Source organism: Lissotriton vulgaris, chromosome 8 (assembly GCF_964263255.1).
Source record: "Lissotriton vulgaris chromosome 8, aLisVul1.2, whole genome shotgun sequence".
NCBI lineage: Eukaryota > Metazoa > Chordata > Amphibia > Caudata > Salamandridae > Lissotriton > Lissotriton vulgaris.
This window is the reverse complement of record NC_141696.1, coordinates 82,682,482-82,694,490: the sequence shown is the minus strand read 5'-3', so window position 1 is coordinate 82,694,490 and position 12,009 is coordinate 82,682,482. Positions and strand designations below refer to the sequence as shown.

Below are 12,009 nucleotides of genomic sequence, written 5' to 3'. Positions count from 1 at the left end.
ACGTTGAATTCTGGTGTGCCCTTGGAGTACTTCAGAAGTATGGACATACTCCACATGCCACCAGAATTCAACGTCAATACATTTCGCCTAATAGCAGTAATGATGAAAGGGCCCATACATCTAGACATTCCCTTTTTCCTCATTTTCACCGGAACCAGATCACCCACGTTCTATTTCTTATATCTGACTGAATTCTTCTTGTCATACCTTTCCTTATATTTTTGCTTGTAAGTCCTGAGATTTGCTCTCCTCTCATTTTCATCCTGAACCTTAGGTTTTCTGGAAGGCAACCAAACAGGATTCAACTTATAGTTAACTATTCTGCCCCTCAACGTCTTAAAAGGGGACCTCTGCGTTATGGCATTAGGAGTGGTGCGGTGTGCCCACCATGTCTCCCTAAAAACACTCCTAAAAGAGACTCTGGTTTCCAAAGTTCTTTGTGCACAAGCCTTCACTACTCTTTTCATCCTCTCTGCCAAACCATTGGCCTGTGGTGCATAGAAAGCTGTCTTTTGATGCACAATTTCCAATTCTACCAAATATTCTTGCATCTCCTGTGAAGCAAAATGTGCCTGTAGGAAAGTAGTACCGGCTTCTTATGGTTACCCTTACTTTTTGCTGATGTCACACTGTTTTTGGCCTAGTCTGACTGGGATCCTGCTAATCAGGACCCCAGTCTATATTCTTTCTCCTGTAAATGTATATGCATGTACTTTCGGTAAACTCCGGATTGGATTCTGGGGTACCCTCATCAGTCCCCAGTATATGGTACACCATGTACCCAGGGCATAGGTACCCCAGAGGCATCCTAGGGGCTTAAGCATGTATTATGCCACCCCTGAGAGCGCATCCAAATTGACACTACCAGCCTGCTACAGCAGACTGTGTAAGGTGGTGCTTGAACCACTTACTCAAGATATAGGTTCACTATATATATTTCAAACACTACACTTAAATACCTGTCAGTCACCTATGGCAGGCCTTAACAATCCTGAAGGCAGGGTGCTGGGTTTTACGTGAGAGGGTGCCCCTGCATGAGCAGGGCCCCTCTGCAGCCTTTGGAGACCATTCTCCGCGGTTGTCTATGATGCAGCCAGACATATATGTTTATGTGCATTATAAATGCTAAATTTAAAAAAGGCTGCTTAGAAACATGTTATGTTTGCTGTCAAACACTTTGGAATCATACCTCCACACCAGTAACTGGACATATGTGGGTCACTGGTCTACCCGGTACCAGCTTTCCCGACCTGGGCAGCACAAAATGGATGCTGCCAGTCACAGACACGATTCTGCTCTCTTGCTGTTGAGCAAAGTTCGAGCACAGGAAGGCATTACAATAGGCATCTTGTCACAGGGAAGTATGAACACCTCCCAGACAAGGTTTGGTGTATTGGGGCTGGGTGGGTGCACTCTGAGTGCCAGAAAGTCTTCACTATCTGCATATTTGGAGTCCCAGTGCATAGTCAAGCTCAAACCAGTTCTGGGAACCATTTGCTCCTGCTCTTGCGCAAAACTAGACACAGGACACTTGGAACTAGGGCTAGGTGTGTGAGAACACTAGTTCCGAAAAGGGGATTCCCCCTTCATCTTCAGTGTGGGGCGACCCCCACCTCCAGTATCTCCCTGTTCTTTCACTTGGACTCAGGGGCACTCCATACCCTTCTTGCGCATAGTACTATTGGGGCATGTATGTTGGACCTCTTTAAACCTGCCCCGGTGTCCCCCCTTTTTGGAATCATTTCAACTCATTAATACTGTCATAAATATAGCATCCGTCATAACCAAGATTATGCAGAATGATGGGTTATTTCATGTGAGCAGAAAAAAATTCCTCCCCCAATGGCCACTATATAGGAATCAAACAAATTTCTCCACCCATCCATGGTTTCAGACTAATCTAACTGTTTATAGAGTAGCTATTTGTACGGATAATGCACGTGTGTCTAAAGCATTGTGGTACTAAATAAAAATGCAATGTATCTAGGGCATAGTAACAGGGTTCTTTCATCCAGGTGGATGAAATGTTTTATATTCACAAGCAGTCTGAATCGCTGTTTACTACCGCAAAAACATGTTACTCTACGTACTAAACACATTTTAAGAGTCTGTAAATTGTTACCAACTCAAAATAGGCTTTTGATCCCATACACATTCGGTATATGGATGGGGCTTGTTGTAGGCATCCTTTGGAAACAACTAATTGGTATGAGACATATCAATGTTTTGTGATCACAGTTCGTTCCCAAAACAGTGAAAAGTCAGGTTAGAATCCTAAAGCAAAAACATCCTCTTTGTGAATGAAAAAAAAAAGATGTGACACGTCCCAAATCTCAAACCAACTTTTTTTTAACGTAGATTTTTTTTTTTAAACACACAAGGGCTTAGCATCAGGAGAGGTGTTTGGGGGTGTTACACCCCTCTGAACAATTTATTATATAGTAAATAATTAGGTACAGGTGCTTTCAGTCGGTATGATGAGCTATTTGTAGGATATCACCTTGCATATACATGCCCAAATTGACAACAACACACACATTCTCTTTCCTCTCTGCCTTACAACTCGTTTACAAGCCCATTGTCCCACCGTTGCATCACTTTGTTAGATGCACCGGCAGTGCAGTGTGCCTGCCCATAATTACAAGGCCTTGTAAAGCCACCCTGCATGGGCTTTAATGGCCTTTCACGTATTACTCTGTGTCGAAGGGGCATTCCATTGTTGTTTTTATGGTTGTTTCCATGAAACATCCATGGAACGTGGCAGATTCTCAGATTTACAAAGAGTTGTAAACCTTATATAATATAATAATAATAATCCACATTTTTAAAGTGCGAACCATCGCCCATTAGGGTCTCTATGCGCACTGGGGGCCGTCGGGAAGATTAAGCAAGCTATTGCCCAGAGTCACATGGTGCTGGGCTAATCTGCCGCCGGCCCCAGGGATCGAACCGTGATCCCCAGATTCCGGAGTCAGTCACCCTGGCCACGGCGGCACACCTCTCGCCAGATTTCTACGCCTCCCCAGTGGAGGTGCAAAGAGAAGAAATACCTTTATTTCTCCTTGTTTTTCCTTTTTCTATGTGTGCTGCATCCTACCACACACATAGAAAGGAGAAAACACCTCTAGTGATTGTTTTCAAAATAACTTTCTTGTCGCAAAAATACTGGTCACAAATTGTGACCAATTTTTGTGACCTGATAGTTCGTACATCTGGCTTGCGTCTGAAAATACATATGGGCACTGCTGTATTGGGGCAATGCAAGTGTTTCTAAAACCGCATAGAATCAGCACAAAGGAGCAGGGTTTATTCCAGTCTGTTTTGGGACAAGTGCCCAGATGCATCAAAGTACTGTTTTGCGATTCCTAATTTGCGAAAATTACCGAATCGCAAATTAGGAATCTCAAAATGGTATGCATCATTTTTTACGCATTTTTTTTTTGTGATTCGGTAAAAATCGCAATTTTTACCGAATCGCATAAAAAATGCGATTTTCAAATTGCGAATTTGCAATTCCCATTCATTCCTATGGGCTGAAATGCCCATAGGAATGAATGGGAATTGCGAATTCGCAATTTGAAAATCGGAATTCAACAAAGCATTTCAAGGGTGGAGAGGGGGGTCCAAAGGACCCCCCCCCTGCACCCATGAAATGGACTTTTACCTGTAAGTTACATACACACACGTCCTAAGGACATGTGTGTCTGTAACTTAACAGTTTTAAAAATACATTTTCGTGCATTTTTAAACAATTTTGCAAATTACCACGAGGTTCAACTTCGTGGTAATTTGCACTTGCAATTTCTAAAATCGCAAATGTTTTAACAATGATGCATTGCATTTAAGGAATCGCAAATTTGCGATTCCTTAAAAGCAATCGCATTTTTGGAATTCGCTAAAAATAGCGATTTTCCAAAAATGCTTGATGCATCCCAGAAACCAATTTAGGAAGTGCAAACGGCCGATTTTTGCGATTCGCACCGTTTGCACTTCCTAAAAAGGTTGATGCATCTAGGCATTAGCAACTTAGTGAAAGAAGGAAGCACAGGGTCGGAACAATGTAACTATCCAAACAGCTTCCAACACAATGTATCATGATTTTTAATTGCACCACTATCTACTTGAAACTTAATGCATTGATATTCTTACTTCCAAAGAATTCATGTTCTTTTATCATTTTTGCAGATCAAGTCAAATGCATGAAGTGCCCTGACAGCCAATGGCCCAATGGAAGACGCGACAAATGCCTTCCCAAAGTGATTGAATTCCTCTCCTCTGAAGAGCCTTTGGGACTGACTCTTAATATCTCTGCTGCCTTCCTGATCCTTCTTGCTGCTTTCATACTTTGGGTCTTCATTAAGTATAGAAACACTCCTGTCGTCAAGGCCAACAACCGCGGACTCAGTTACCTGCTCCTCGTGGCCCTGATGCTCTGCTTCTGTTGCTCCTTCACTTTCATTGGTCGACCCGGGAAGCTCACCTGCATGCTTCGGCAGGCTGTCTTTGGGATCATATTCACCATTAGCGTCTCCGCTGTTTTGGCTAAAACTATCATAGTTGTCATTGCTTTCAATGCAACCAATCCATGCAGCGCAGCAAGACGGTGGCTGGGAGTCAAGACACCATGTTGTATAATTATCTCCTGTTGCATGGTGCAAATTTTCATATGTATTGCTTGGCTGATGGCTTCACCTCCATTCCCAGAACTGAACTCAAAGTCTAGCAATGAGAAAGTTATATTTGAGTGTCATGAGGGAAACACCATCTTCTTCTATTGCATGTTGGGATACTTGGGCCTCCTGGCTACAGTCAGCTTCTTGGTTGCCTTTCTCTCAAGGAATCTGCCTGGAAGCTTCAACGAGGCCAAGCTGATCACCTTCAGCATGCTGGTGTTTGTCAGTGTGTGGATCTCCTTCATCCCTGCGTACCTGAGCACACGGGGGAAGTACATGGTGGCCGTGGAGGTCTTTGCCATCCTGTGCTCCAGCGCCGGGCTGCTGGGGTGTATATTCTTTCCTAAGTGTTATATCATACTATTAAGGCCTAATGAAAATATAATTAAACTTGTAGCCAGCAAAGCTAACTCTGCAAGTAAGGGATAGAATCACCAAAAATCTCCAAGGTTTAGATGTTCTTTTTAGTTGGATCACATCTCCTATACTTCTTTGTTGACCTGTGATAAATTTAATGTGGAGGACTGACAGCACTGCTATCAGGACATTTTCGCTGAAAGCAGCAATGGCAGAATCTTACTTTTTTAAATGTTCCTGTTGAGTGGTGCCAAGCTAGAAAGTAAAAAGGGGAAATTACTGACACATAAACAGGAAAGGCTCATGTGCTCAGGCTGCATTCATCACATAGGCTGCAAAGCAGCCCCGGAAGGGGTGGGCTTACCATTGTTGTCCTAAATGGGGGCCCAGCTGCTTATCAGAAGGATGCAACCACAGAAACCTGTTTTGATCGATAGAGATTAGCCAATGAGAATTGCTGAAAAGCAACTATGGCTGCCTTCAGCCAATTATATTAGGTCTCAATATTTAAACGCTTCTGATTAGCTTCTGGAAATCCATTGAAAATAGCAAGATGTATGCCCACTCACCCTATCATGGACTTTCCATGATGGGATGGATGGGGCACTAATTTTGCTGCATTTGTGCATCACTGCAGTATTTCACCAGAACAGTTTTGTGTTTTTCTGTGAGCAGTATCTGGAAACAGGCCTAGGAAAAGGTGGGTTTGCGTGGAATTCACTTCTTCTTACCGAGAACTAAAAAAAGATTTGCCCTGCCCTGGTTAACATGCAGCAAGTTCAGGGTTTCAACTGATTCCTCAATAGATTAGCCTGCATGTCAATGATACCTGATCGCAGACCTTGAGTTGGTCCATTATGCATCAGTTTCTGGACCACGAAGGAGACCCTTGCAATAAAAAGGTGATGATATGTGCACACGGATTCTAGAATATTACGATATAATGATATATACGATATGAGCAGACCGTGCAGGATCACAAGTGGTCCAGATATATATTCTGTGCCTTCGTATTGGACAGAATTTAGCTGCTAAGACCTGAAACTGTTGAAGCGAAGAAGAAAATATTGAGACACATTCAGATGTATAATGCTGGAATACTCAAAGCATGTCATCCGGAGGGTCGAAGCTCCTTGAACCTTATGTGGAAAGCAAGAATAAAGGAAACATTTGTCCCAGAAGGTAAATGGAAAGGAAACAGACCATTATCACTACAGCAACTTATGGGGAAAAAAGGCTACTCAGTGTCAAAGGGGCACATGCATCACACTTTTTTGTCTTCGCGAATGGGCCGATTCGCAGAATTGGCCTGTTTGCAAACCCCAAAAATGCTTTTCGGATGCAGCAAACCATATTTTGGGATTCGCAAATTGGTTTCAGAATGAGATTCGCTATTAGAAACGGGTGTGTTTAGGGCCTCCCTTCCTAATACTGAATTGCATTGGTATGCATGACTGTTTTGTGACCGAAATGCAGTTTCAAAACATTCACATTTTACCAATTACTTCAATTAGGTGATAACTCATTCGAAAATGTGAAGGATCCCCAAGAGACCCCTTGCCCTTTGAGAATATTTGTAAAAGCATTTTTAAGAAAAGGCAGTGGTCCCACGGACCACTGCCTGCCCTTAAAAAATGAAAGGAAAATGTTTCATTTTTATTATTGTTAAGCATCCTGTTTTCCTTTAAGGAAAACAGGCTCCTTTACAAAAAAAATATTGCCACAATCCCATCCCTGTAATTTTTGCGATTCCTAGGGGGTCGCAAATTGTGACCCACCTCATTAATATGCATGGCGTAGGTCATTTGCAATCCTCTAGGAAACGCAGAAAGTGATCAACACACTTTCAAGTATGCAGTTTTGCGATTTCCTAATTGCGAATCGCAAAGATTCGCAATTAAGAATCACAAAACGGTGTGTTGATGCATCTGGCCCAAAGAGTTCTAAATGGACCAGGAGAGAACATTCCCTTCAGAGTTTCTACCAAAGCTCCCTTTTATTTAGTGAGTGTCTGGTTTCTTGACCATCAAATTCTCTGTCTTTTTATATACTCATCTTAAGTGAATTGTTGACATGCAACAATTGATGCTTAGTAGACTCTGGTTATAACATTTGTTTCAGCTTTCTTCATTACATATTCATTACAAACTCTTTTGGTCAAACTCCTTAACGAGCTTCTGGAGTAAGACTTTGCTGCTTACTGTTGGTACCTTGGGAAAGGCAACTTTACAGAATGATTAACTCGATCATCCAAATGGGATGAAATAGTCTGGTGATCTGAAAGACGAAATAGTCGCAATACAGGTAGGGAGTGCTATAAACACCTTGACCAAATGCCTATAAAGTTGGCAAGTCACAGAGGTTGACAGATACCACCACTAGACCTAACATCTAATCCTGGCTTTATGCCTTTACCTAAATTTGTTGTAAATTAACACAGAATGTTTAATCTGAGGATGGAATGATAATACAATAAAATTTCCATGAAATAGGGATCCCTTGGCTTTTCCATGAGAATCGCTACCCCCACAGGTGTGGTCTAGTGGGCTGGCAGGAAAGTGTGGAAGAAGAAATGGTTTTTAGTCCAGGCCTCCCCATTTGTAAAATTGTGCGCTCTTGCACCCTCACCTTTTGTATTTAATCCTCTCATTTTTTGTCCAAGTATGGGAATATTTATAATTAAGCTAATAACTGTTAGTAGGTTTGTTCTTAAAAAAACCTGAACTGAATATTACCTGGTGGCAGAAATTGGGGTATTAGCTAAGAGAGGTGAGTAACCCTGTCAATTAATAATCAGAACCATCATCAGAATGAACCATAAATGTCACTTAATTAACATGAGCCCAAACCCCTGGTAGCTATGGCACAGGGCAGACAGGCTTAACTTAGAGGCCATGTGTAAAGTCTTTATGCACTACCAAATAGTAATAAAGTCAAAACACAGAACAAGAAATATCCCAAACCAATTTATAAAAATAGAGTACATTTAATTAAATAAATTGACACCAAAACAACAGAAATCCAATAAGGAAATTGTGAGCCTATAACATTCAGGGATCAAAGTAGCATCATAAACCATTATGGCCAAATGAATCATTTGGTACCTAGGCGCACGTTAAGGCTGACTGCAATAGAGCACGGGTCACATACAGAAACCAGGTGCAACCAAGTTTGAATTTGTAATCCTCAGTGTGTGGTAAATAAGTTTTACCTATGCAATTTTTCCATATAATTATCAATACAAGACAGCTCATTAAAATGAGAGGCAGAGTCCGTGGTATCTGAGTCATACGGGCTTTAATATTATGCTTCGAAGCAAAGGAAATCGGATTCCATCACCACGCAGGTTCAGGAAGGGACATTCAACGTTTTATTAACATTACACATTATATATAGTAAATCGTTACACTTGAATCCCATACAGTAGGCGTAACAGGTGAAAAGAGAGAGATAAGAACACATGTGCGTAAGAGGAGGCGGTAAAAGAGGCGTACACATGGGCGTGTACTGTACATGTCAGAGAAACGTCACAAGATACGTCACATGTGGGTGGATGTAAAGTGAGAAGTTGCAGAATCAGCAGAAACCCTTCGCCTATATGCGCGCGCAACTAGTATGACGTGAAACTGGGGGCTTTGACTTTAGCACTAGTGGAGGAGACTGATGTCTGGAGTGTCAGGGCAACCTGTACCTATAGCATATCTAGTATCTGTTGTTTGGAGGATGTAGTGTCTGAAGTAAAGGTCTCTCGGGCAGGGGCCGTTCAATACCGAATGCTAGTGCATGCATACGTGTCTTGGTGCAATGCGCGGAGCCAGGGGCCTACCATGGTAACGGGTTCAGTAAATCACTTGCAAGGAGGACAGGAAGGCCAGGCCCTTTGCTCTGCAGCCGGGATTATGTTAACCATTTCACTAGACTGGAATGTGTTTTCGAGGAGGCTGAGCAGATACCTGTAGGCAAAACATGAATTTGGCAGGCAGTCCAGGCCGAGCCGGGCACCGTTGCGCTGGCAGGAAGTAAGGCAGGGGTCAGGGATGCATACAGCTTCGGAGACAGGAGAGATGAGGCAGAGAGGCCTCGTTTAGGGCCTAGCTCGACTGGGCCAGGAAACATGGAGAAAACGTGTGCGAATTTCAGAAGTGCATCACATAAAGACGGTGGCACCGTATGCTTAGGAACACAATTAACGGGATTTCTTGGTATGGTTGGATAGCTAACATGTTAAGGATGGACGCAAATGTATTTGCGTCTCTCTGGCATGAACAGAACGGAGGTTACACGACATACAAGGAATATGGGTGCATGGATAGGGTGCGAGTTGGGGGACACTTTGGCTACCTGAAAATTTCTATTACCTCATTCCCTCCTTGGACCCTACTACACCCTTCAGGATATATCTATATTCATGAGACCATCTATCTGTTCATAGAGCATCATTTGTTCATTTTTCTTTATTCAGGAACGGGAACGTGTACTTGGACGGGGAATACAGACTGTGGCGCACAAGCCACAAATCGCTGGCCCACATTGCAGACAGAGATAACAACTGAATACTATAGCCAATATTATTCCTAGGAACGACAACAATTTCCATCCCCAGGTGGATATCACACTCCAGAACCAACCGGACCAAGACCAGGAGCCTGGATTCTGATGCATCTGATGGGCTATTTCATGAAGCCGAGTTATGGCCTTATACACGGATGGTGCGTTATTTGGAATAAACACGCAACAACTGGATCCGATGACTCTACAAGCTCCGCCCCTATCTGCCAAGATGACGTCAAGGACAAGGCGATTTTGAAGAACAACAAGTCTCATAGCAGACTGTTCCTCGGTCAGGTTACCTAAAGCAGAAGCAGTCTCATTCACTACTGCTTCTAATGTTCTGGTCAATTTACGAATTAGTTTACTATTTGAGACAGTGCCTATGAATGGAAAGAATCCTTTATTGAAATCTATATATTGTTCTAATGTGGTTTCAGTCTGATCGACAATCGGGATCTTGATCTCCCTTCTATGTCGTACATGAACAAGATGTGAATTTCTGTGATAATCAGGCGGGACTAGGAAAACAGGTGGCAATAGGAACGCAATATAGCACGTCCCATCCCAATCAGGGGGCAGATGAACATAAGCTGTATGTCCACAAATAAAATATGAATGGCGAGAGGCTTTGAAAGTAGACTTTCCTTTGTCACTGAATTCGACCACAGTATTACAATCACTGTGTCCTAAATGTACTGAGCCATTCTTTCTGACGCATAATTCACCCCTCACTGGTAAAACTGTAATGAACGGTGAGTTCGAATTAGTCTCGGACTGGACGTTCAGGATCATGAGGTTGAGGGAGAAGTTACCTAATGCATACACTTCATTTTCTAGATCGGTCCCAGTCCTTTGTGGGAGACCGTCTGCATCTGGGAAACATGCTTTATTCATGACTGTATTCAGGTTCCCCCATATCCAATTGCCTTGGGAAACTTTGGACTTACTATCTAGGGAGGACATTAAAGAAAACCATGCACCACACGAACCATTATGTGTGAACGGGTAAGGAAAGAGAGGCAGAGCTCCCTTGTACTTCTGATAGGGAGGGAGTCGGCCACATACCCAGCAATTGGTGGCATTGCTGGTCTGGTGAGTGTGATGTAACATACGAATAAATGTATTATTGCGCATTGCTAATCGATAGGATAACTCGTGGGGAGGCAGGTCGCTGAAAGTGTGTTCCATAGTGTCATTAGAGGAAACATGTACATGTGAATCAAGAGGAAAAAAAATGTGTAACATTAAACTTATACAGATTATCGTAAGACTCAGAAGAAACATTGAGATCAAGGCAATTATGCATCCACTGTGCAAAACTTTACAGTGCTTTTTCCATTTCTCGTTGCGCCTATCTCTCTGACTACTGGGGTCTATTCTATACATGTCAGAAACCTGTCTAACCGCTTCACCCGAGGGGGACTTAAACAATTAAACGCTGTCTGACTTACTAGACCTCAGCTTCGCTCGATACTCCTCTTGGGGAGTTTTCTCTAGCAGGGGGAGTTTAGTATCAGTCTCTGAAAGGGGGCAGTCCTTAATTGGCAAGTCTGGACACAGTCCGTGAACTTTTTTCAAATGGCTCGAATGGAGCCATCCTTTTCTCCCCTCAATTTTAACTGCAGTTCTGGTAGATAATAAAACCAATTTGGGCTGCTTCCATCTGGGTTCCAGCGGACTCTTCCGGTCAAAGTTCCCAATCAGCACCAGATCTCCCGGGCGGACTTCATGCGGTTTTACTTGGGTGTTGTCCGGAAAGGCAGCCGCGACCTGTGAACGACAAGATTGTAGTGCAGACATCAAGGAAGCTAGGTAATCGGTCAGCATACAACTGTCAACATCAGTTATTCTACGGGGCATAGGCGTCCCCCACATATTTGGAGGCCTACCGAAGACCACCTCATTCGGGGATAGCCCTGTCCTGGAATGAGCTACCATTCGCATGTAAAAGAGTGCAACTGGCAAGGCAACTATCCAATCTACTCCTTTCTCGGCACAGATTTTTGCTAGACGTGTTTTCAGGGTCTGATTATGTCTCTCTACGAGACCTGCTGCTTCAGGATGTCGGACACAGTAGAACTTCCATTGGTAACCTAACAGAAGTGAAACCTGTTTCATGAGCTCGGACGAGAATGGCTGTCCATTATCAGAGTACACGACACGGGGCAAGCCGTACCGTGGGAAAAATTCACGAACCAGCTGCTTAGCAGTGGTCGGGGCAGTGTAATCTGGGACTGGATATGCTTCTGTCCATCGGGAAAGAGCACATACGACTACGAGGACATACTTGAATCCTCGACATCGGTCCATCTGGATATAATCCATCTGGAGGACTTCAAAAGGATGGTCAGGAGGATGAAATCCAACCTGTTCCACGGGGACACCTTTTCCGGGATTGAACTGACAACAGATCATGCAAGTACGCACT

General features: G+C 43.2%; 1 protein-coding gene across 1 annotated transcript in view; it reads left to right on the top strand.

Moving 5' to 3' along the window:
* The window catches only part of LOC147693456 (vomeronasal type-2 receptor 26-like), a 56,929-nt gene extending 51,827 nt beyond the window's left edge, over positions 1 to 5,102 (top strand). The window contains exon 5 of the mRNA XM_086935996.1: positions 4,186 to 5,102. Coding sequence (XP_086792122.1) covers positions 4,186 to 5,102 — 917 coding nt within the window. The remainder of the gene's footprint in view (positions 1 to 4,185) is intronic.
* Positions 5,103 to 12,009: the final 6,907 nt, after the last annotated feature.